The 26,386-nt window shown below is 43.2% G+C and overlaps 1 protein-coding gene across 3 annotated transcripts in view; it reads right to left on the reverse strand.

The window, feature by feature from the left end:
* The window catches only part of TULP4 (TUB like protein 4), a 230,501-nt gene that overhangs the window by 32,713 nt on the left and 171,402 nt on the right, over positions 1–26,386 (reverse strand). For all 3 annotated transcript variants that reach the window (XM_044243057.1, XM_044243067.1, XM_044243074.1), the window contains 2 exons: positions 9,417–9,597; positions 6,852–6,986 (listed from right to left, as the gene is read on the reverse strand). In XM_044243057.1, the coding sequence (XP_044098992.1) occupies positions 6,852–6,986; positions 9,417–9,597 (316 nt within the window). The remainder of the gene's footprint in view (positions 1–6,851; positions 6,987–9,416; positions 9,598–26,386) is intronic.

A 26,386-nucleotide genomic window follows, 5' to 3' on the forward strand; every position in this document is an offset into this window, starting at 1 on the left:
TGGCTCTTCCCCTTTTTCTCATGAAGACAACAGCTACCCACCTGTCTGAAGATAATAGACTCTATTTCAACAGGGGTCTGTTGCCTGGATGGGGAGTGCGGCTCCTCTGAGACACAACTCTGCCAGGTAAAAGCACAGCCGCCAAAGCCAGCACGCTAAGTGTCGAATCCTGAAACCAGCACGACTAGGAGCACAGGTAAGACGACCCAACCGAGGACTGTCCGTCCATGGCTTGTGTCCCCGACCCCAGCAGTGACTCTAGAGTTTACAGATGCAGAAAGTAGGTCAAGAGCAAAGTCCAGATTCATAGTCACTTGATTTCTGTGCACTAATGGGCAGATAAAGTTCAGATAAAGGACATTAACTGCCTACAAGGCCCCAATCTTCCACATTGGGATGTTGTGGGGGCTTAGAAAGTCGAGAAACACCTCTGTTGTATGGGAGAATTATCGGAAATTTTCACCCTGGAGATGTGACGCCTACCTATAAGCCGTTCTGTACCTCTGAGAAATGGCTGTGACATGGTTTGTCTAATCCCAACGTGAGCAATCTACTCCCTCTGGCCGCTCCAACGAGCTACTCGCACTAAGACTTCCAGCACAGCTCGTCCCCATCAAGACCCGAGGACCCCCTCTGGCTCACACAGAGATGACTGAAATCCAGAGCTCAGAGGCCTCTCTGAGCAAGGATGGCTGGAGCCTACAGGTGCCCGGTCGTGACAGGACACGCGGCAGAGCCAGTTCTAGAAGCCAGCAGTGCCGGGCCTCCAGCAGGTCACACGTGACCCTTCTCTTAGTCACATCACCTTCTGAGGTCACCAGGGCTGCCTGACTTCCTCAGAAGCCCGGACAGTGGTCCCCAGCACAAGGCGGCTCTCTGGACCCAGGGAAGCGGAAGCCTGCACACCCGGGGAGCCGCAGCCGGAGCCGGAGCCGGGGCCGAGGGAGCAGAGGGCTGCGAGGAGGCATCTGCACGCCACCACAGAGCGCAGCGACTCTGCCATCAGACAGAGGGAAAGCACCAATAAAGAGTTTTTTCCTTTTTCTTGCAAAAAGACACGAAGAAGGTTAAAGTACAAACCAGGAAACGAAAAATCACGTCAAAGAATCAACTAAATATCCCGGTGAGTAAGATGGAAAACAGGACGAGAGGAGGATGCTGGAGGATGTGAGCTCGGGAAGCCCACGGGGGCTCGGGGCTCTGCTGAGAAGCCGGCCGTGATCACCGGGCTGAAAAGACCTTCTCCGGGGGACAGGTTTTGGCAGCCCAAGAAGTCCACGAGAGCAGCAGCTCACGCTGACAGGTACTGACAACGGCGGCCCGGAGGCTGCCGTGGCTCAGGACAAGCCGCACCGCGGCTCTGCGCGGGTGAAGAGGCCGGGCTCCCACTCTCGAGGCTCCTCTGCCAGCCCGCTCTGGTCAGGGGGCAGTGATAGCCCTGTGACAGCCCTGCAGCACCCCTCTTGCTAGTTACTTAGTTTAGTAAGATTCTTTGAATTTTGCCACTCTGTGGTTTTTCCCAACAGAAAAGTGGGCTGCTGCCCCTGTAGGCCTGGCCCGGACATGCAGTCCACTCAGAAACTGCTCGAAGAGCAAAGGCTCTGCCCCCTACGCCAGCACCCTCAGTCCCCGCTAAGTCCGAGTCCACACGTCCCCACGGAGCTCAGTTATCAAGTTCTAGGGAGACAGCAGGGGTCCCCACAGGCAAGCCGTTCTTTAAAAGAGCACCAATTCCACAGGAACAACTCCACTTCTTGTTCTGCTGACAACACAACCGTACCATCAAGGGCTGCGGCCCCGTGACACGCAGCCTGCTGCACGTGAAGGGCACACGGTCACCAGGGGAAATAGGTTTACTTAGAAAACCCTGACACAAAGAACTCAGGAGTGGGCACAAGAACGCGCTCCTGCAGACCGGTGAGCGTCAAGCAGGAGTGTGCGAGTACTCCCACGGGGGCTGAACTCCCACGGCAGGAGCTCAAAATCCTTGTAAATTACTACAGAGTGAAAGGAAAACTGCATATTTATTCACTATCTAGATTTTCCTAGGATAAAGAAACAAGAACATAGAAACGCAGATGTGGTCAGGACAGACCTTTCCTATCCTAGAAAGTTTTTGTAAGCTATACCCATCTTAGGTTAGACTAGAAAATAACCCAAATACCTTCGCCCAATCTTTTGGTAATAATTTTATAATTTTAAAAACTTTAAAAACTTGTTTTAAAATATAAGCCAGAAAAATGGGGCACCTGGGTGGCTCAGTCAGTTAAATGTCTGCCTTCAGCTCCGGTCATGATCCCAGGGTCCTGGGATTAAGTCCTGTGACGTGTCGGGCTCCCTGCTCAGTGGGGGAGCCTGCTTCTCCCTCTGCCTGCCACTCCCCCTGCTTGTGCTCCCTCTGTCATATAAATAAATAAAATCTTAGAAAAAAATTTAAGCCAGAAATAAAGAACTAATGCTTTATTTAGTAATGCTTTTTTTCACGTTTCCTGAAGTTTTTAGCACAGCATCTCTAGGGATATAGGGAGTTCCAAGGCACTAAAGAGGTCCATCCTCCTAAAGTACCCATTTTTTGGCGATTCTTTTTTTAAGGTTATCTCTACTCCCAATGTCGTGGGGCTCAAACTCACACTCCCGAGGTCAAGAGTCACATCCTCGACTGGCTAAGCCAGCCAGGAGCCCCTTTCTTAATGACTTTGAGGTGTCTGTGGGATTTTGGTCTCTCAAACATTGCACACACACAAAAAGTAACACAGCCCCACTGTTCTACTTTAGCCAGATAACCTTATGGATCTTTTTGATAAAAGCCTGGAGGATCAAAATTTTACATGTATTAAGTAATAAGAAAATTCGGTGCTTTTTTGTTAACAAGAGCCCCTCAGGTGCTGTTAGTGCTGGGTCCAAAAGAGGCAGCCAAGGATTAGTGGAGAAAGAACAGTGCTCTGACCAAACACCACATGTACTTGAGCTGCTGGCTAGAAGTCTGAAGTACACAGAGGCCTCTGTCCCTTGGATGTCCATGTTGATGATTGATCATTTTACTAAACGTTAGACATTGTGTACTTGCATTTGTGTACATGGAGTTTGGGTTGAGAGGGAGAAGGTAAGCACATGCACAAAGCAGGAAACTGTGTGATGGTAAAATAACACATACATTTTTTTCTTTAATAACAGTGCTTCTTTTTTTTTCTTTAATAACAGTGCTTCCGGTGAACATACTAAGGACAGAATATCAGCGTGTACTCAGGCTGATGGCTACAATGTCTACCAGCCTGAACTACAGGTGTAGACAGGACTGCTGACCAAAACCCCTCTACCTCAAAATCAAAACCCCCCTCTTGACCTTCTCAGTGTGTTCTATGAAGTGACAAAAAGAGGAAATTCTGTAAAACAAAGAAACAAAGCCTAGGGGTTTCAATTCTTTGATCTTAAGACACATATCGGATGAAATGAACAGTGCCTTTGAGAGCTTGCTTTACCCAAGAGAGGAACTGGTTAGGCCAGAGAATTTCTGAGTACATCACTCAACTGTTTTTCCTTGAAGGGTAGGAGAATAGGACACTTCGAAATATGCCACACTGGGATAAAAACTATTTTGAGCTAAAGGCAACTGAGAAGCAGCAGATACAAAGAAAGCTCTCTCTGTCCTCCCTATCCGCCAAAATGCAGGATGTAAATTTGGGAGGGCCCCACCCCCCACTGCACCCCCTGACCATAAAGGATAGAAGTTAATCACAGAGGACATCTCCAGACCCTTATCAGCCCACAGACAGAATCAGGAGAATCTACATGACAAACTTCAGGAAGGAGCCCTTTCTCCCACCAAATTCCAATATGCTTACCTTCCCACAGTCTGCTGCCCTAGAAACGTCAAGCCTTTCCCTTTGTCTTGCCACATCTCCAAAAAACACATTATTCTTTTGTTAACATGCTATAACAGCCCAAGTTCTACCCACCCCTTTGAGTTACTCATCTCTGAACACTTCCACAGGTAAATGCAATGCACGTGTTAATATACTTGTTTCTTTTTCTCTCGTTAATCTGTCTTTTGTCAGTCTAACTTCTAGGGCCCCAGAGAACCCAAGATTTCTAGAGGGAAAAGTCTTTCCTCCCCTACATTGTCAAGGAAGAGTATAGTAACAAAGGGCAACAATCCCCAGCAAGGTGAACTAATTTATGGTTCAGTATGTGATAAACAGAAGTCCCCAAAGTTGGGATACTCTGCAGATTTTTCCTCAAGGCAGAATTTCCTCAGCAAATATCTGCAAAGCAAAATTACCCACCACCCCATGAATCTGCAAAAAGTTTGACAGTTGTGGAGAAGAGGCTGGTCATGGGGACTGTGAGCTATTTGCCATTCTGTTATTTTGCAATGACATAAACTAAAGCATTGGTGATACATTAGAAAATATCATGAGTGATGTTAATTCACTAGAAAAGTTCTCTGATATTTCTTTTGAAACAGTAACAGACAAAGACTAGACCCTTTCAGTCCACTTTATATGACAAGCAACTGACTTGTCCACAATAGGATAGAATCCAGTGGATGGAGAAAGTTGCCCCGGGGCATCTTGGCAGCTTTCTGGCTACCTCTTCCCAGTATTTATTAACATAACCCACAAAGCAGTGAACAAAAAAACAAATGAGTTAAAAAAAAATACTGCTGTTGATACTACAAGTAAGACCAAGTCCTCATAACATTCTGAAACCAAGACAAACTGCCTACACCCAGCCCCTATCACATGACACCGACTCACTTAAAATTCATCTAATTTCTTACAGTGAAGAAGACTGTCCAAAAGCATGTCACTCATGAAAGTGTAAGGTTGAAAATATTTTCATGTTAAATTTAGATTTCTAGTCAGGCAATGAAAAGAATGTTAAATTTGACTGTTTTTAGGATAAAACTCAAGTCAAAAACTTGCACATTTGGGAAGGTCACCCCAGGTCACCTTCATAAACCACCTCATATGTGTGAATCATCCAGTGCACGCTTGGTGGGGGTGTGTTAGAAGTACTACTCTAATACAATTTAGTTTGAAAGACAGTGGCCAAGAATGAAAAAAATAGTTTCCATAGGCAAGTAGGATAGCAAAGAATTGGAAAAATTTGCTATATAAAGAATACAGAGGAAGTGAGTGGTAAGTATGCTATTTTCAGTCCTGATCAGATACTCAGTAGGGGAAAAGGTCAGGACTCCAGATTAGAGGCACGTTCTGATGAAATTAATCAACTTGGTTAAAGGTTTAAAAGTAGTTTCTTTTTTTGTTTGTTTTTCAAGATTTTATTTATTTGAGAGAAGAGGGGCAGAGGGAGATGGAGAAGCAGGGAGCCCAACACAGGGCTGGATCCCAGGACCCCGAGATCACAACCTGAGCTGAAGGCAGACACTTAACTGACTGAGCCCCCCACGCACCCCTGAAAACAGAATTTCTGATGAAGAAAAAAGAGCTTGGATTACAAAATATATGTGAGAATTTCTGATGACCATCCCTGCATTTTAGCTCTACAAAGGTCACAACTTTCAGAAAACAACACAGAAAAGAGCAAGGAATTTAAGATCATCATCATCACATGTAAAAAATACTTACTCAGCTTCTAAAGGAGCCCATTTGTGGAATAAAGAGGGACTTCTACATAGTTCATGTCCCTCAGGAGTTTATAGGGTAAATAATTCCTTATAATTACAGTTTTGAAACAGCAAAATGGGACACCCATAAAAGGGAGCAGAACTTCTAAAAATATTCTATAGTTCTGAGGCGGCTGGGTGGCTCAGTTGGTTAAGTGTCTGCCTTTGGCTCAGGTCATGATCCCAGAGTCTTGGGATTGAGCCCCACATTTGGCTCTCCCTCTGCCCCTCCTGCAACTCATGTTCTCTCTCTTTCTCTAATAAATAAAATCTTTTAAAAAATTCTATAGTTTTAAAATAGAATTATTAAGTGCTTGGGTGTGTACGGACATGTATGATGCATTCCAGGCAATAATAGTTAAGTATACAGACTTGAGTCTCCCTATCCCTGTGATTCATGAATAATTCAGACAAGAAGCACCTGACAGGACTCTCTGGTCTGACGGCCAGTTCTGAATGACAGCAGGAAGCTGAACTGCAGGTTCTGGTTTGCCCTTTACCTCTCATTCAGATTAGAGTAGTCCCCTTTAACTTGAGACCAGAGGCAGTCCAGAAATTTCTACATTGCACCATTTAATCCTGAAGACAGAAAACCGTTTTCCCGAAGAACTCATCAGGGTCACAAAATGAGTAAATATTCTCAAACTGCAAAATTTGGCAAACACCAAATGCCCACAGACAGCGATTTTTCTCACGAGAGAATAGATTTCATAACATCTGTCAGGAAAATGTCAGTACTTGGCAGCTGATGTTTTACATCAGTGTCTCAGTCTGGCAACTGTGGAAGCGCCAGTCTGCTGAGGTAACTTTACCACGCAACCACCAGATCCTTAATAAGCCTCAAAATGACAGCGGCCTCTGCGAAGCTGTGCCGCACACGGGCTGCCGCTTCAGGAACTGCAGGTGCTGAGGCCTGATGCTGTCCAGACAGAGAACATCAGCCAGAGGCCAACACCACACACCTGAGAAAGACCACTCTTGTCAGAGCAGGGAAAGAACAAAAAGCCAAAGATGAATCCCTCCTTGCAATAAGCCTGGGTATGGCCTTGGCAGGTTGGCAGAGGAGGTAAGAAAATGGCCTTCATTCACAAACTCCATGAAGCCTGGGAGAGGTCACTGCAGAGGGACGGGAATGGGTAAGGACTAGGCGTAGGACCCCCACTGGAAGGCAAATGCACACAGGGCTGAGTGTGGGTCTGGGTTCCCAAGGGGCCTTCTGTACCTTTCAGCCCTGAGCGGATGACAGTAGGAGACAAGTCATCGTAGTTGTTCATTAAGCTGATGTCCCCCGAGGTGAAGCTGACGGTGAGCAGTGGCTTGATGTTCTGCACCGGGATGGGATACGCTGCTGGTCCATCTGCCGGGACAAAAGTGCCAAGTGAAGAGGCAGCAGGCGCACAGGACCCCCATCTGGGCGCGGCTGCAGTCCTGCACACGGCCTGCCACTGCAAGTTGGACTCTGGGCCAGGCGATCACCGAAGACGGCCGTGTTTTAGATCACTCAGAACCTACACAAGACCGTCAGAGGGCCGCTTGCCAGAGAAGTCTGGAATAAGAAGAAGGATGGCGACAGCTAGCCCTGGAGGCAGCAAGGGGGGTACCCTGGGCTCTGTTTTATGGCGGCGAGAATATGTGTGAAAAGATTATTAACTTGTGTGTTAATGTGTCATGTTTCTAATGATGTGTAAACATCAATTATTTTAATGTCATATAATGTGGAAGGATGGTCAAAGAGGGATGAAAATGATTTCTTAATTCTGGCCCAATGAATAAAGAAAAGTTGCTTTTCAACACCAATGTTCTTTCGCTGAACATTTTAGGAAATGAGGAAACATAGCAGTCACTCTGAGTCCTTTATTCAGTTTTTATCGTAACAGACCCCAAATGTGGAGAAAGGCCAGGGCTGGATGTGGCTCATAAAGAATTCTGCTACATCTGCAGTGCACAGCCAGTATAAAGAAAATACGGCCTTGGAAGTTCAAGGAGTACTCATGGATGTTAGGGAAATGCTGTGATGGGTCATGTTCTGGATTTTTTCACATTATTTCAAAAGTAAAAGTCAGTCCCTCCCACAGGCCAGAATAAATCAGGGTTCCTGGAGGCCTCACACCCACGCTGGGTTCACCCCCCACAGCCATCCATCCAGAGTGGAAGGGCCTGACATCCCCAGGCTCGCCCCCAACTCAGCCCCGCCTCTGGATGACCCTCAGTTGTTACTTTCCTTTGCTTCACTTTAAGATGCTGCAGGTACCCACCTCTATGCTCAAATTCCCTGGGCCACCAAGAAAAACTCTTCTCTAGGTGAAAGGCAAACCCTAGCCACTTCCAAACATGGCTCATGTTAGAGTAGCAGCCAGGGACTAAATTCTATTCTTGGACTTATTCTGAACCTGCTTCACAAACTTGGCCTCTGGATCTTGTTTCTTCCCATAATACATGTAACTGAGTAAACCTGCTTTCCCTCTAGTGAAGTTCTGTTTTAAAAGTATGCTGAAAAGTATCCAATGTTGTAAGACACTGACTTTATTAATATGAGGCTGGAGAAATGATCAACACTTCCCCCAGGGTTATGGTCCTAGCAGGAAAGGGTATGATGACTTCTCAAATGCAAGTCCTCTTTCTCTGCACCCCCCACAGTCCCACCCATCCTGAAACAGCACCCCCCATCTACAGTTTCTCTCCTGTACAAGCATCGTCTTCTCCCTACACGAATGACTGAACAAGCATGTGTCTGTCTCTGGGAAGTATCACGTACTGGGTCACATCTGGGACAGAAGACAAAATGGGAGCACTCCAAGTACCAATGGAGGCAGATGCTGTTGGGGGACAAAATTAAAGCACAGTCTCGAGACCAGCCCCTCACAGGATGAATATGCCCCCGGTCACAGGAAAGGGGAGAAACTGTCCCGGCCATCGCGCTCAGCGAGCAGCGTGGACGCGGCTGTGCAGGCTGAGAGCAGAAGTCCTGGGGCAGTCTGGCCACGTCTAGTCTGCCACAATTCATAATATATTTTACCTTAAAAAAAGAGGGGTGGAGTCCTGGGGAAGAGCCAAATCTGCAAGTAGGCCAGTGCTGAATGCTACTGTAGATGATGGCCAGCCTGGACGCTAACGGCTTCTTCTGCTTTTGTGTGGATGTGTGTGTTGGTGTGTGTGGGGGGAGCTCTTACACATTTGAGGGATAAAAGACACTGCAAAGGCGAAGGAGGCCGGATTCTGAAATTACCCCAAAGGCCTAAAACGTTTCCCTGCCGCTCCAGATTAAAAAACTGGATGCCAATGGGTCCGGTCTAACCCCACTGTGAGGCTTATGGGGGGAAGACAAGTTCTTCCAAGCTGAGAAAAGGAAGTTTCCCCCAAAATAAAAAAGATGGGGCACAGAGAGCAGCCCAGCGTCCTGGTCTGCATCCTGGCAGAACTAATCCTTCCTTGCACAGCTGAAGCTGTGGGCTTTAAGGACACTGGGACGTGGGACACCACAGACGAAGCCGCAGTAACAGCACAGCGGTTCTCAGGCCAGCAATCCGGCGTCCCGCTGAGCAGCAAAGCCGCACAACACCCTAGGGACGGGGCAGGGTCACGGCACGTCTAGTGAAACCTAAGCCCATGGAGTCTCCTCAGCCTGCGCAGAGACTCTGGGAAAAGGGAAGGCAGAGGGGAGGCCGCCGAGGGGAGGCTGCAGAGTCCAGGCCCAGACGTTCCCCACCTGCGCTGCGCGACCCCAGAGCCCTTCCCAGAGGTGAGGGTGCTGTGTGCGCGCTCCCCTGCCCCGGCCCCTGCTGGCTACCTTGGGGCGGGGAGTAGTCGTCCGAGTCGGTGTCGCTCTCGCTGCTGTCCTCCACCAGGAAGGCGGGGTAGTTCCAGGACATGCTGAGGATGCCGTCGGACTCGTGCAGGAGGACGTGGGCCAGCATCCTGCCGTGGCAGTCCATGACGATCACCTGCCCGTCAGCCGTGCCGAACAGCACCTGCAAGCAAGGACCAGCACCCCTGACGGACGCGCAGATGGGCTGCGGTCCTGGCAAAACTCGTCACCCCAACTTGTTCAGAAGGACAAAATGTATTTATGACTGAGAAAACAGAGCAGTTCACCAGAAACTTAGCTGGTTATTATTGCAAGAATTTTAGTCCTCTAGCACTGAAATGTGACTGATGGCAAAAGAAACACATCTGTCATACTGTGGGGACATGTACAAACAATAGCAGCAAAATCACTGCTTCACTTCTTGTGGGTTGTTTTTGTTTGCATGCTTGGGTTTTCTGGTTGGAGAACAAGGGTTAAGAAGATGATATTTATTTTTCTTGAAAAAAAAAAAAAAGCAGCAGCAAAGGTTCGGAAAGGATTTCCCAAATTTAGAAGAAACACTTCAGCTTTCAGTTTGACAAAAGAGAAAATATATTTGGTTACATAAGCAGCTGATCTAACCACACTTGGAAAGATGGTACTCCTGAAATCCTTTGTCTAATGTTCTATTTAACTAAGAATAGTATCAGTTTTAATGTGTTAATTAGTAATTAATGTTATAATGTACTAACAGTATTAACGCAGTCACTGAGTGTTCACTTCATGCTTAGCACTACACTAAGGGCTTTACCTTGTGTATTGTCAAAACAGTCCTGGGAGTTAAGTTCTAGCACTGTCGATACGGAGCTCAGCTAGGCTGACACCTCGGTGTGCGGAGCGCGGCCGCCCAGGATTCCCCTCACTTCACCTGGCCCTGGAGCACATGCTCAGGAACGTGCCATGGCCAGAGTTAAAGCAGAGGCAGGGCCAAGAAAGGGTTACTCCCAGCCCCCAGCCTCCCATCAGGTCAGCAGAGGAGCGCCTCACAGCTTCTAGAAGCCCCCGACAGGAGTTGTGTCCTCTTGCTGGTTCATGCACGGATGACATTAATGGGATGAAACAAGGGGGACCTCGGCAACACGGCAAGCAGGATCTCGTAGAGAATATACCATGTTCTCTTCTGCTTTGGGTGGTGGGCTCTGTAGCTTCTGTACCCGTTGGCATTTAAAGCGTTACATCTTTTGTGTTTCCTGAGATCTGTGCATCTGTCAGCAATGACTGTCAAAGGCACACAAATCCTCTCCGTTCTACAGACGCAGAAACAGCCTGAGCAGTCAGGGCAGCTGACAAGGCCGTTAAGCAGGCTATCCTACTGCAAGGACCAGGATTTACACACAGGGAAAGTTACTTAGGGCTTGTTAGGTCCCTGCCCCTTTTTGCTGTTAACATTTTGTCATTAAGCTCTTTGGGGGTAAAGACTGTCCACGGCTGTCCCCCTGGTACCTAACAGCATTGGACACAGAGACCACTTAACAGTACTTCTTGTTAAATGAAGTAAAGTCAGTGACCACCAAAAGGCATTTTTAGGACATAAATCCTGATGATTAAGACAGATCAACTGCAACGGAAGTTATATTTAAGTAGTAAAAAGCTCACAGAATTTACCGAACTGTTTTAGAATACACTGTCCATCAAATATTTCTTTAAACAGATCTACATTTCAATGACTGAAAACTGAAAAAAAAAAAAAAAAGGCTAAATCAGTTTTCTGCAGAGGCAGTGAGGAATCTGTTACTACACTCATCTTAAAGAAGAAACACACAAACCACAAACTACTAGGAACACAATGGAACCTTTTAGAAGATGATGGCTCTCTGGCTGCCAGTGGAGAAAGGAAGCACTGGCCAGCATGTCACAGAGACCTCCCAAGGCACCGACACAGAGGGACGGGGCACCAGGGCTGGGGGTCCTGCCTGCTAAAGCAGGAGGTGGCGCTGAATGAGCTCACCAGGAGGTTTTCACCAGGGATAAAGACGGGCCAGGACTTCTCGTAACTTCAACCAAAATGTACAATGTATACATTTCTTTTCTTTTCTTTTTTTTTTTTTAAGATATTATTTATTTAGGGAGCCTGGGTGGCTCAGTGGGTTGAGCCGCTGCCTTCGGCTCAGGTCATGATCTCAGGGTCCTGGGATCGAGTCCCGCATCGGGCTCTCTGCTCAGCAGGGAGCCTGCTTCCCTCTCTCTCTCTGTGACTGCCTCTCCCTCCATCTACTTGTGATCTCTCTCTGTCAAATAAATAAATAAAATCTTTAAAAAAAAAAAAAAAGATATTATTTATTTATTTGAGAGGTGGCAGGGCGGGGAGAAGCACTCCCGGCTGAATAGGGAGCCCGATGTGGGACTCAATCCCAGGACCCTGAGATCATGCCCTGAGCCGAAGGCTGACGCTTCACTAACTGAGGCCCCGAGGTGCTCCTAATTTATACATTTCAGAAGGAAAAGACATGTGGCAGCCTCTCTCTGAGGCCAGTGTCACGGGTGATGTCCCCAGGAAGCAGGCTGTTTCTGTCCTCTCCCCACATTCTCCCTCATTGCTCAAGTGTGTTTTGAAGAGCAGCCATGTTCCTTGGTGCTGGGTGAAGGGGTTATTTTATCATTTACAGTGGCCGTTTCCTATAAAGACAGCACACGAGCAGGCCATGGCCGACACTTACTCTTCCCAGGTACTCTGGATTGATGGTATGTATCAATCCCAAACCACTTCCAGCCCCTCCTGCTACAGGGCCGCACTACTCGACAGTCTCCCACCGGTGCGAGCCCCACCGTTCTTGTACTTCACCGTGCCATCATTCCGTCTGACTTCTCCGCTAGCCTAGAACCTTTTTGGGACACGGCCTATGTGCGCTGCGCTCACTACTATCTCCCCAGGGCCTGTCCCAGTGGATGGCACGTGGCGGTAACGATCTGTGAAGGGAGGGAAGAAATGCTTCTGTATGGAACTATCTGTTGAGTAACGCTCACATTTCTCCATTTTAGAGAACAGATACCAGACAATAACAGACAGCTAATTTCTGAATAAAGGGTGGGTGATTTAGTGAGGCATCAGGGTTCAACATCACACGAAAGCCAGCCCCCAAATTCTCCACCATGAATCAATCCCAGCCACAGCCCTCCTGGGAAGACACTGCGTTATTAAGACCAGGGGGAAGGGAAAAAGCAGCTCCCGCAGTCTAGCTGTCAAGCAATGATGGAGGAAGTTACTCTGTTTGGGAACAAGTAGGTCACGGATAACTGAAGTACACTGATACAACATGAAATCAGATTTTAAAAAATCTCCTCTGTTTCAAGTTCTTTTCCTGCCTAATCACTTCCAATGAGACAAAGCCTATGCACACAAAGGACTTTAAGAGAACAAAAATGAAAAGTCTAATAATAATGATACACAAATAGGCACATGCATCAATCTCTGCTTCTACTCCCGCATTCTGGAGCTCCCGAAAGGCTGGTGCCGGCTCCTCCTTCCCAGCTCTGTCTCTTCTAAGCTTGGCCCTCGGCTGTCTTCCCTCTCTAGATCGCAGTTGTGTCCATGGCCTCAAAGGCCCAATCAGGGCCGACTCCCTGCTCAGGTCTCTTCCCTACACTCCAGACTCCCACATCGGATATTTCTTACCTGTCATCTACCCCTGGATGTGCCAAAGGCCCTTCAGAACCAACATGTTCCCAGACGAAACTCAGGACTTTATCCTCTCCCCAGCAACACCCCCCGCTCCCCTCCCTGCCCACACACAGAACCAGGTCTTCTTACAGCAAAGCAAAACCGTGACTTGTGTTTTATCTCCAATGTCCAATACGGTGTCTGGTACAGAAAGGGGCTCAGACATCATGCATGAAGGCTTTGGGGACCCACCATACAGAATTATTCTCACATTTTTTGGGGGGGATTATTCTCACTTTAACCTGAGCTCCTCACTACTCTCAACTTTGCTGTGTTTGCACACGCCTCTCTTCCCCACTAATCTGCAAGTTTGCACACGCCTCTCTTCCCCACTAATCTGCGAGTTTCTCAAGGGCAGGCCTGCACCCCAAGTTGTCACATGCTGCCTGTCACAAGCAGATCCTTAGGGACTACTAGTAAATGTATTTGTGCCCAAACTTCAGCCTTTGTCCTAAGTTTTCCTGCAAATGAAGCAAAAGCTTCTTTCTTTTTTAAACTATAAACCAATGCCCAAATCTTCCTATAAAACTGGCTTCCAAAATACTTCCAATAACGGATGAAGTAAATTTCTGTCTCCTATTTTTCCTGCTGTCTTCTCTATTGGATTGCAGGCTTCACATGGGGCTGAGACAACACGCCCTCTGCCTGCGTACACCGAGAACCAAACAGGCTGGTGGAAAGCTGCGGGCCTCAGGCCACCCATTCAATGGCTGTCCCTTACTGCAAGCAGCGTTCAATATCAGTGTACTCCATTCTAAACGATTTTTAGATGTAATTATTTAAAAATGTAACAGAATTAATACCAGTAATTTAAAATGAGCCAAACCATGAGCCAAAGGTGGTATAGGAAGAAAATGTAAAATCGTTCAGAACATTTACGTTTGGAATCAGTGACAGTATCTCTCCAGTACTTTTATTTTTGAAGACTAGCATTCATCTACATTTTTGAATACAGACCATATTGGGAAATTCAACTATAAAAATACATGCTTCTATAAATGTTCACCTTTTTTGTAGTAGAGTTTAACTAGCAGCCATGGGGACTAGTTCCAGAAGGAGCTAACCGTTTTGTCTATGTATTTTGCTTTCATCTTTTCAGCTAGGGGAGCAGATAACAAAGTGATTATATGCTCCTCCTAGTAACCTCAGCCCCACTGCTGGCAAATGTCTAAACATGCCATGATGGAGAGAAGAACAAAGGGACATACCGTGATGTCCCTTTGCTCTCTAGAAGGATCTTCTGTTCAGAGATGCCAGTGAAGTAGAACTTTATTTTTGAAAGACCTCTCTGTTGGGAGTTTCAGAGCACTAGTTTTCAAATGCTTTAAAGGCTAGATTTGAATATTTTTAAACTAAAGAAACACAGAGTCACTGAAATCAAACTGTTGTAAATGACAGAATTCATCAACCGGTTAACAGAGTATTTCCTGGTTTAAATAAAAAGGATGAAATGTAATTTCACAGTTGACTATAGCAATCATTTTTTTTTTTTTTAAAGGGGGAAGTGGGAGAGAGTTGGTGGGGAGGGGCAGAAAGAGAGGGAGAGTGAGAATCTTAAGCAGACTCTATGTCCAACACAGGGCTGGACACCAGGCTTGATCCCACAACCCTGAGCTCACGACCCAAGCCAGAATCAGGAGTGGGATGCTAAACCAACTGAGCCACCCAGGTGCCCCAGTAATCATTTGTAAAACACACTTATTCTGATAAACATGGGAAAGAAATCTCACCAAAAATATCTACAATAAAAAATTTGTATCCTTGCGCTAAACATGTAATTTTGGTTATTTCATGGTTTCACTGGAGAATAACCACTTACAAATTACCTCATAAAGATGACACACTATCCTGTTTAAAGAGTTTCAGAGAAGGAAATACTCGGTCTCAGGGATCAATTTTAATGTTAAATAACTCCTGTTGCTAGAACATTCTTCCCCATTATCTTTCAGACTCCCTTTTTAAGTTTATTCACTCTTCTAAGATGCCCACACGTGGCTTCTGGTGGTGGAGGGGAACAGTCTGAGTGTAATACTAATTAAAACACACATTTAACTAGGATATCTCCAGAGGGATACATAGTAAATAGAGAAGCCAGTACCTCTGGGGAACAGAACTGGGTGGCCTGGGGATAGTAGAGGAAAGGGGATTTTCATCAGATAACCTTTTGAACATTTAAACTTTCAACTACGTGAATATACTATTAAAATATATTTCTAAGGGACACCTGGGTGGCTCAGTTGGTTAGGTGTCTGCCTTCAGCTCGGGTTATGAGCCCAGGGTCCTTGGGTTGAGCCCTGCATTAGGCTCCATGCTCAGCGGAGAGCCTGCTTCTCCCTCTGCCCCTCACCCCTCTTGTGCTCTATCTCTCTTAAACAAATAAAATCTTAAATATATGTGTATATATATATTTAAGTATGCACTGAATGAGGCAGAAAAAATGTTCCAGGAATACAGCTCTATAGCAGATCTTTAGAGTAGGTGAAAATGCCTACTTCAGGCACTCACCATCACACGGTCCTTGGGGGGTAAATATGTACCTTTAATTTGGGAAGGAGATGCTAAGTGACACTGGCATCTGCTTAGCCTGTTTGGTTAGACAGTCTGACTCTGTTGGGGGAACATGCTTTCATTTGCGAAGGACTCAGTACTGGGAGTCAGCTGGCCAGGTATCTGGTTTTATTTTCATCCCGAACTACTTATGCAACTTTGAATTCATCATTTACCTCCCTGAATGCTTGTTTCCTCTGTCAGCTAAAAAAGTTTTATTAAATGGGCTCTCAGATCCTTTCCTGTTTTAAAATGCTCCAAGCTTTAAAAAAAAAAACAAAAAAACTAAATATATTTCTTAGTACATGAAAACAGTAATTTCTTCCCGTGGCTACTAATAAACTTCTTCAACAGGAGAGCTAAGATGAAGTGACTTCTGAAATGACTCTGAGGAGAGTAAGCGTCTCTGGCTCACCCGTAGCCGCTTGGGGTACACGGTGACAGGAGCTGACCTAACAGCACCTGTGATTGGTGTCAAAGCTAAACAAAACCAGAAACTAAGGAGGTAAGAACAGATTATAACCAGTAGGAACTACTGCCATAAAGAAGAGAGTCCAGCGTGAACTGAACTCAACTTGATCAAGACAGGAGTGACGGCATTTTAAAGGAAGAATGGGGGCCGGCAGGGGGTGCTGTTGAGCGGAGTCAGAAGCAGAAACAGAAGTGGAAGGAGGGGTTGGTTTGTCAGTGTGACTGGGCCACCTGGGCTCGCTACCTGGTGCTTCCTGAAGTTAGGGTCCTACAGAGTCTGGGTTATAGGGGCACTAGTGTCAGGTGCTATCTGGAACAAACAGGAGATTCTTTTTAACGGGGCTGGAGTTGTCATCTTCAGCGACATAGTTTGTGTTGACAGAAACTATGCTAGTGTTTGTTCAAGTCCCTTAGACTGTGTGTGTGCATGTGTGTGCGTATGACATAATTTGTGATGAGAATCCAGTTTCACAGGCCAAGGTTGAGGCCTAGTTAAGGAGAGGGCTCAATGGGGCCTGCCTAAAATGTAATCAGGAGAACATCACTGCTAATGGCACACACATCACCTCTCCTCAGCATGACACAAGGATATACTCAATGCCAAGGGTAGGGTTGTCCGGAGCCACAATGGATTTGTGGTTCAGGAGTGCTACAGGGAGCCCTGGGAAGCTTAATTCTGAAGTTCAGCCATCTGAACAAACACTGGCATTCATACAGGGGCTCTGCATCAAACCACAGCCACCAACAGGCTATGGTATTAATAAGGGCTTATGAAGAAATTATAACAGTACATGAACAAGAAACTGACTTGAAAATAAATTTAGACCCTCAATATATTACAGTGGTAAGAAAACTTAACATGAGATGTATATCATTAACTTTTTAAGTTTACAATACAGTATTGTTAAGTACAGGCTCAATGTTACCCCGATCACCTTGATCTTGATCTAGAACTTGATCATCTTGCGTAACTAAAACTTTATACCCACTGAACACCAACTTCCTGTTTTCCCCTCCCCCGCCAGCCCTAAACAACCATCATTCTACTCCTGCTTCTTTGAGTCTATTTTAGATACCTCATTTAAGTGAGGTCATGAGGTATTTGCCCTGCAGTGACTGGAATATTCACTTTGCATAATGACCTCAAGGTTTATCCAAGTATTATTCAGCCCTCCTTTTTAAGGATGAATAATATTCCATTGTATGTATATATGTGTATGTATACATATATGTGGATGTGTGTGTGTCAAACACATTTTCTTTATCCTTCCTTTCACTGATGGACATTTAGGCTGTTTCCCCATTTTGGCTACTCTGAATCATGCTTCCCAATAAAGTTTCCCAATGCTTTCTTCTAGGAGTTTTACAGTTTAAGATCTTGAGTTTAAATCTTTATCCATTCTGAGTAGAGTTTTGTATATGCTTTAAGACAAGGATTCAATTTCATTCTTTTGCATATGAATATAGTCATTCTACAGCCATATGCTGACAAGACTATCATTTCCTTATTGTATATTCTTGGCAGCCTTGATGGAACGCAGTTGACAATATATGCATTGGTTCATCTCTGGGTTCTTTATTCTGTTCCACTGGTCTCTATGCTTGTATTTATGCCAATACCACACTGCTTTGTTCATGTAGGTCCATACTGTATTTTGAAATTGGGAAGTGTGATTACTCCAGCTTTGTTCTTCTCAAAACTCCTTTGGCTATTCCAGGTTCCTTTTGGTTCCTTTTGAATTTTAGGATTGTTTTTTCTATCTCTGTAAAAAATTCCACTGGGATTTTGATATGCACTGAATCTGTGGATTGCTTCATGTAGTATGGACATTTTAACAATATTGAGTCTTCAGTCCATGAACATGGTATGTTTCCCATTTATTTGTGTCTTCTTTAATTTCTTTCATTAGTGTTTAGTTTTCACTATACAAGCCTTTCACCTCCTTGGTTAGATTTATTCACATTTATTCTTCTAATGCTATTGTACATAGGGATTGTTTTCCTCATTTTATTTTCAAACAGTTCATTGCCAGTATATAAAAATGCAACTGATTTCTGTGTATTGATTTTGATCTTGCAACTTTATTGCATTTGTTTATTTTTTTTTTTAAGATTTTGTTTATTTATTTTGACAGAGAGAAAGGCAGCAAGAGAGGGAACACAAGCAGGGACAGTGGGAGAGGGAGAAGCAGGCTTCCTGCTGAGCAGGGAGCCCGATGTGGGGCTTGATCCCAGGACCCTGAGATCATGACCTGGGCCGAAGGCAGATTCTTGAGCAACCCAGGTGCCCATATTGAATTTGTTTATTCTAACGGGTTGTGTGTGGGTGTGTGTGTAGTCTTCAAGGGTTTCTATCTATAAGATTGTATTATCTGTAAACAGTTTTACTTTTTCCTTTCCTATTTAAATGTCTTTTATTTCTTCTTCTTGCCCAATTGCTCTAAAATTCCTAGTACTATGTTGAATAGAGATGGAGAGAGTAGTCATCCTTGTCTTGTTCTTGATCCCAGAGCTAAAACTGGTATTAACTGTGGGACCTTCATATATGCCTTTATTATGTTGAAGTAATTTCCTTCTATTCCTAATTTGTTTAGGTTTTCTTCTTTACACAAGGTGTTAAATTTTGTCAAATGTTTTTTTCTGCATCTTTGAGGGGGATCTTATGATTCTTATCCTATGTTCTGTTATTATGGTGTATCACATTAGTTGGTTTTCATATGTTGATCATGCTTGCCTACCAGGAATAAATCCCACTTGATTAGTGCATATGATCCTTTTAACTTGCTGCTTAATTCAGTTTACTAGTATTCTTTTGAGGATTTTTGCATCTACATTCATCAGGGATATTGGTCTGTAATTTTCTTTTCTTATGGTGTCTTTGTCAAGCTTTGGTATCAGGGTAATGCTAGCCACTTAAAATAAGTTTGGAAGTGTTCCCTACTCTTCAAGTTTTTGGAAGACAGAGAGAAAGAATGGTGTTAATTCTTTAAATGTTTGGCAGAATTCACCAATTAAGCCATCTGGTCCTGGCATTTTTTTTCTTGTGAGATTTCTGATTACTGATTCAATCTTATTGCTAGTTAGAAGTCTGCTCAGATTTTCTATTTCTTCATGATTCAGTCTTGATAAGTTGTATGTTTCCAGGAATTTATACATCTCTTCTAGGTTATCCAATTTGTTGGCATGGAATTGTTCTTAGTAGTCCCTAATGATCCTTTTTATTTCTGTGACATTATTTGCAACATCTCCTCTTTCTTCTTCCTTTTTTAAAGTTTTCATTTTTAAGGAATCTCTATACCCAATGTGTGGCTCAAACTTAAAACCCAGAGATCAAGAGTCGTATGTTCTACTGACTGACCCAGCCAAATAATTTCTGATCTTACTTGAGTCATCTTTCTTTTTTTTTAACTTAATTTTGTCAATTTTGTTGGTCTTTAAAAAAAGAAATCAACTCTTAGTTTCATTTTTTCTATTGCTTTTCTATTTTCCACTTCATTTTATCTTTGCTCTAAATCTTAGTATCCCTTTCCTTCTGCTAACTTGGGCTAAGTTTGTTCTCCTTTTTCTAGTTCCTTGAGGTATAAAGTTAGATTGTTTGAGATCTTTCTTCTTAGTCAATATTTATTACTATAAACTATTTATTTCTATAAACTTCCCTCTTTGTACAACTTTTGCTACATCCTGCAAGTTCTGGCATGTTGTGTTTTCATTTTCATTAGTTTCAAGGTATTTTCTAATTTCCCTTTTGATTTCTTCATTGGCTCATTTGGTTAATCAAGGGTGTATTCTTTTTTTTTTTAATTTTTTTAAAAAGATTTTATTTATCAGAGAGAGAGAGAGGGAGAGAGCAAGCACAGGCAGACAGAATGGCAGGCAGAGGCAGAGGCAGAGGGAGAAGCAGGCTCCCTGCCGAGCAAGAAGCCTGATGTGGGACTCGATCCCAGGACACTGGGATCATGACCTGAGCCGAAGGCAGCTGCTTAACCAACTGAGCCACCCAGGAGTCCCTCAAGGGTGTATTCTTAAATTTTCACTTATCTGTGAACTTTCCAGGATTACTTCTATTCATTTCTAGTTTCATTCCGCTGTGACTGGAAAGGATACTTGATGCAATTTCAGTTTTCTTAAATTTGTTAATTAAGACTCATTTTGTGATCTAACCCCTGAACTATCCTGGAGAATGTTTCTTGTGTTCTTCAGAAGAAAGTATATTCTACTTCTATGGGGTGAAATGTTCTATGTAGATATTAGGCCCACTTGGTTTATAGTGTTGTTGAAGTCCACTGCTTCTTTACAGATTTTCTGTCTGGATATTCTAACTGGTACTACAAGTGGAATAGTGAAGTCTCCTACCATTACTATGTATATTGCAGTTCATTTCTCCTTTCACAGTTCTATCAATGTTTGCTTTACATATTTAGGGTTTTATGTATTTAGGTTTTCTGATTTGACACACACATATATTTATAATTGTTCTATCTTCCAGGCAAACTGACCTTTTTTCCATTATATAATGTCTTTCTTTGTCCCTTGTGACAGTTTCTGACTTAAAGTCCATTTTGTGTGATATAAATACAGTCACCCCTGCTCTCTTTTGGCTAACATTTGCATGGAGTTATCTTTTTCCATCCTTTTACTTTTAGCATACATCTGACCTTAAATCTAAAGAGCATCCTGTAGGCAACATAGGGTTGAACCTTGTTTTTTTGTTAATCCATTCAACTACTCCATGTCCTTTTACTAGGGAGTTTAATCCATTTACATTTAAAGTAATTATTGATAGGAAAGAATTTATTATTGTAATCTTATTAAGTGTATTATGCCAGTATTGTAGTCCTTTTGTCTTTCTTTTCCTCTCTTGTTCACCCTGCACTGGATGAGGGGGAGGGACTCTTGTGAGTACTGCCTCACTAATTCAAATCACTATCTTAGTTCTCAGTGGCCCCCATGCATCCTGTTAGCCCTCTGAGGTGGGTGAGACAGAAGCCAGTGCTTCAGCCATGCCCAGAAAAAATCACAATGTTAGACATATGATTCAGTTCTTTCCTTTTCTTCCTGGGGTAAAGCTGGGGGCTGGGGGTTTTCTCCCGATCAAATTACACTTTGCCAGGGGTAGTGATTATGGCAAGATGGTATTTTGAATTTTCCTACCAGCTTTGCCGTGGCTGGTTTCACACTCACCTTGGGGGTGCAGGAGCCTTTCAACTAGTTTCTGGATTTCTCACAAAGGGAATTGGTTGGTGTGTTGTTGATTTGTTGTGTCTGTTTGGGGAAGGAGGGTCCAGGACTGCATTCAAACCCATTACTGATGTTGCTCCTTCCCAACATACTCTTTCAGAAGACACACTTAATAATCCATGTATATGAATAATTGCTTCCCATCTTTCACTTTTTAAAAAAAAATTATTTATTAAAAAAAAAGATTTTATTTATTTGTCGGAGGGAGAGTGCACAAGCAGGGGGAATGGCAGGCAAAGGGACAAACAGGCTCCCTGCTAAGCAGGGAGCCCAATGACGGACTTGATCTCAGGACCCCAGGATCATAACCTGAGCTGAAGTCAGACACTTTACCGACTGAGACACCCATACATCCCTCCATCTTTCATTCTTAAACTAAACTGTTCAATGTAAATTTCAAGAAAGATTTTATTTAATGTATTTTATAATTTATCTATACTGAGTATTCTATATAGCGATTCATCAATGATCCAAGCCTAGAGATAATAAAGAACAATTTAATTTTTAAACAGCTTAATTACCATTGTCAGTCAAATAAAACAGCATTGACAAAAAAAGTATAAACATAGTATCTGCACCTGTTTTTGCTAAAGAAATCTATTTTCTCCTATGAAGAGCTCGACCGAACTTCCAGCATAAGAAAAAAGAAACATCTAAAAAAAACTAAACAGTGTCAACAGCGAGTTGCATTAAGAGAGCCACAAAGGGTGGGAGGCTATCTCCTGACTTCTCTTCCTAAGTATGTTTCTATTATTTTCTTTGTTGCTCACATCCTCCCTGCCTATTTTGGCAAAAACCATTCCTATATATGTTCCGTTTAGGGCTTAAAATAAAATGGGCTTCCCTTTTGCAGTACACACCCTACTGAAAAGTCATGAGAAAATCTAATGGGGAAGCAAGGAAGAAAATCACTTTTTCTAACGGTTTCAACTAAATCTGATTTCAAAGTTGTTCCCACAAACTGCTAGATAGGAGCTCTATTCCACAGGTCCTTTAACTACTTACAGTTCTCTCATGACTGTGGGTCTTTAGCATTGGAACGGATCACTGAGGGGTCATTCTAGTGAGTTGGTGCATATTAAAAATGATGAATAATTTGAGTAAAAGAGCTTATGTGAGAAAGCTCTGCACATTTCTTTTTTGTTGGGCTGTGTTGAGCACAATGGCTTTCAAGTCTTTCCAGTGAAGCTAAAACTGATAGCGGCACTTATAATTACTATATATTACTTATAATACCATATATTACTTATAATTACACGATACTATAATATATAGTATATGATATACTACATATGGTAATATATGTAAGAGATATATATATATAAAATATACAGTAATGTAATGTAATACTACTATATGTTTAGTAATACTATATATTACTTAGAATTACTTATACTTACTACCTTAAAAGACCAGGTGAAAAACCAGGGGCAGTCAGTCAGAGGAGTCACTCCAAACACCAGCACTTGATGAGCCAGCAAAGGTAAATATTTTCTCAAGTGAATAAAAAACTCCTTGGAAAGAGTATACTGTGATTCTTTTAAATTTGGTTTTGCTAGGTTTTATTCTGTCAAAGAGTTGCCCTCATCTATGAGGTAGTCATTACATGTTTTGTCAAATATCAGCCATTTACTTTTCATTTAAAAAAAACTGTGGTGGCAACACCACTTTTTCAGCTGAGAAACAAAGATTTACATGACTTTGTAAAGTTTCCTTTGTAAGCGGTTTCCGTGTTACAGTGCAAGATGAAGAAGAGCTTCAGAACAAACGCCCGTCTCCTCGGACGCAACAGATGTCCTCCTCTACAGCCAAGCGCTAATCCAAGTACCAGACAAGTTATTTGCTTCAATCTGACAAGAGCCTTCTTTGAAGTAAACAGGCGGTGTCAGCACAGCCTGTAGAGTTATGGAAGGAAATGCCACGTTCCGAAGAGGTTTATAATGAAATAAGCCATGCTACTGGGGATTTACTTTACGTATAGCAAATTTAAACAAAGAATAAAAGGCTAAAAAGGCAAATGTGGCAATTTGGGTTGGTTCCTTATTTTTGTGGGTTCCTTATTTATTTTTTAAGGGGATATTTTGTGGGTTCCTTATTTATTTTTGATGTACTACTGATTTTTTAATAATCAAAGTTTAAAAATTATCTAATTAAAAAACTCTCCAGAATTATTTATCACTTAAATACTTCTGGAGAGTTAGCAAATCTCCTTGAGTTCTAGGCTGGTACTTCAATCATAACCTTATACTTAAACGGTAAATGAATAATTACTTTTTGTAACTGATTAATGTGTTCAAGCTTTAGATGTATATTAGTATCTAAGATAGTCTCTTTTTCAGCAATAGCTCTGAAAAGATGTGTAGAAACGATGTAAAATTTTTAGTTTTTAAATTATTTAAACTAAGTAAATTAAAAAGACTGCACTGGAATCTCCCTTCTAATGACCCTGCTCCTAAACACTCAAGTCCTGACTTGACTCCACTCCAAATGGGAAATAAACGTTCTATTTTTTGCAAGGTATAAAGGTATAAAGCCAGTTTTCCTTTCATAGATGCCGCAAAGGTGTGACAGGTATTTGCAGTGATTTTTCTCACTGCTGTCCCCGTCCTGGCACCAGCAGGATTTAAAGGTGGCGTACAAACACTGCGGGACTCGGGGTCACTGATCACAGCAGCAGATGCCACATGTCAGCTAAGGAGGGAGTACATTTTGTGAAAAACCTCCTTCCTGCTGTGGAGAAGAGCCTCGGGACCTACACTTTGAGCCCCAAAGCAAAAAGAGTACACCTTCCCTCTTCCTAGGTCAAAGAACACAAAAGCAACAAAGCAGTAACACAGCAGAACAGAGGCTGGGGAAGAAGATGTCGCCCCACTTATACCTGTAGGTGCTGAACTGGAAAAACGGAAACTCTTACCTTGGGGTTGTTTAAGATGCACTGACCCAGACTTCTACTTAATTTGAAATCATGGTTTAAAGTGCCTTAATACTTTAAAGTATTAGGTCTATTTAATTACTTAAGACCTTTTTTTTTTTTTTTTTAAAAAAAGATTTATTTGAGAGCGAGCGAGCGGTAGCATGAGCCCGAGCTCGGGGAGGGGCAGAGGGACAGAATCTCCAGCAGAATGCCTGCCGAGTGTGGGGCCGGACGTGGGGCTCACCTCATGACCTCGAGATCATGACTGGAACCAAAATGAAGAGTCGGAAGCTTAGCTGGTTGTGCCACCCAGGTATCCCAAGATCTGCTTCTTTTAAAAAGAGTTTTAGTGTTTATAAACAAATATTACCTCTAGTCCTGGAAAACTAAGTCTGGACATTTAGCAAAAAAAAAACATACTAGGTGAAGAATTCTCATTTCTCACCAAACAGCCGCCTTTTTTTTTATTATTAAAGATTTTTATTTATTAATTCATTCGACAGAGAGAGATCACAAGCAGGCAGAGAGGCAGGCGGAGAGAGAGAGAGGAGGAAGCAGGCTCCCTGCCAAGCAGAGAGCCCGATGTGGGACTAGATCCCAGGACCCTGAGATCATGACCTGAGCCAAAGGCAGAGGCTTAACCCACTGAGCCACCCAGGTGCCCCCCAAACAACAGCCTTCTAAGCAAGAACAATTTCTACTGAACAGTCTTTAAACTTTTTTTTTTTAGATTTTATTTATTTGCGAAAGAGAGAATATGAAAGAGAGAGCACAAGCAGGGGGAGTAGCAGAAGGAGAAGGAGAAGCAGGCTCCTCGCTGAGCAGGGTGCTAGAAGCCAGGTTCATCTCTGGAATTACGACCTGAGCCTAAGGTAGATGCTTGACCCACTGAGCCACCCAGGCACCTCCTGAATATTCTTTTAAATAGGGAAGATTCCTTTACATGGATATTAAAATACAACCATAATTCCAAAAATTCAGTTCACTTACCTCTTAGAATCTACTACATAAGGTATACAGGAGTATACCTGTATTTCATTAGGACTAAGAACACCTGCAGCAAATACTTAAAATATTCCAACCATGTGACGAATATCTTTTTCCTAACAGAACATTCCAAAGGAGAAACTGCTGGTTCTTTATTGTAACTGAAGGTCAGGTATAGTATGTATCTGTTGAAATCATAGTTTTCCCTTATAGATTGTGCCTTACTGATCTTCCTTGACTTATGATGGGGTTAGATCTCCATGAACCCATCATAAGTTGAAAATACCCTAACCTGGAAATGCCTATGATACACTTAAGCTACTGACAATCACAGCTCAGCCCATGATGTTCTGCCCCTACAGCTGAGCAAAATCATCCAACACAAAGCTTAGTTTACAATGAAGTATTGAATCTCTCCTGAAATTTATTCAAGGCTATACTGAAAGGGAAAACCAGACTGGTTGTCTGAGGCCAGAAGGATACTGGCTGCTCACCCCCATGACTGCACAGCGGACTGGGAGCCGCAGCTTCTGCCCAGCACCACGAGAGTGCCATGCTAGTCAGGGAGGAGATTCAAATTCAAAATTCAAAATGTGAAGGATGGTTTCTACTAAATGCATTCCGCCTTTGCACCAGCATAATGTCAAAGTATCATAAGTCAAACCATTGTTAAGAGGGGGCCATCTACACAGTGGGGTTAGAAAATGTATTTTTAAAAGTCTAGTTCTCTTTCCTTTACTGTATGAGATTGTGTTCTTGATATCTTTTCTAAGTTCATAATCATCAGACAACATCTCTGCTATATAATTTCATCATGGCTTGCATCTCTCATCATCTGGATAAACTCTGTGAAGTAATTATCAGTACTTCCAAAGCTGATGAACAACAAGCATTCGCCTTTATGATTTTTTTAAAAATACTGACTTGTGTCCTCATTAAAGGAAGTGAGGCTTAAAGTTTCCTTCTTGGGTAAATCCAGGATGTTCATCATGAATTTGTGTCACAGGCACACTGGATAAAGAAGAGAGTTTCACAATTGTAACGCGAAAAAGTCTGTTGGCTCAGGATAAATAAAAATTGTCATTTCTATAGAGTAAA

Source organism: Neovison vison, chromosome 1 (genome assembly GCF_020171115.1).
Source record: "Neovison vison isolate M4711 chromosome 1, ASM_NN_V1, whole genome shotgun sequence".
NCBI classification, from domain to species: Eukaryota; Metazoa; Chordata; class Mammalia; order Carnivora; family Mustelidae; genus Neogale; species Neogale vison.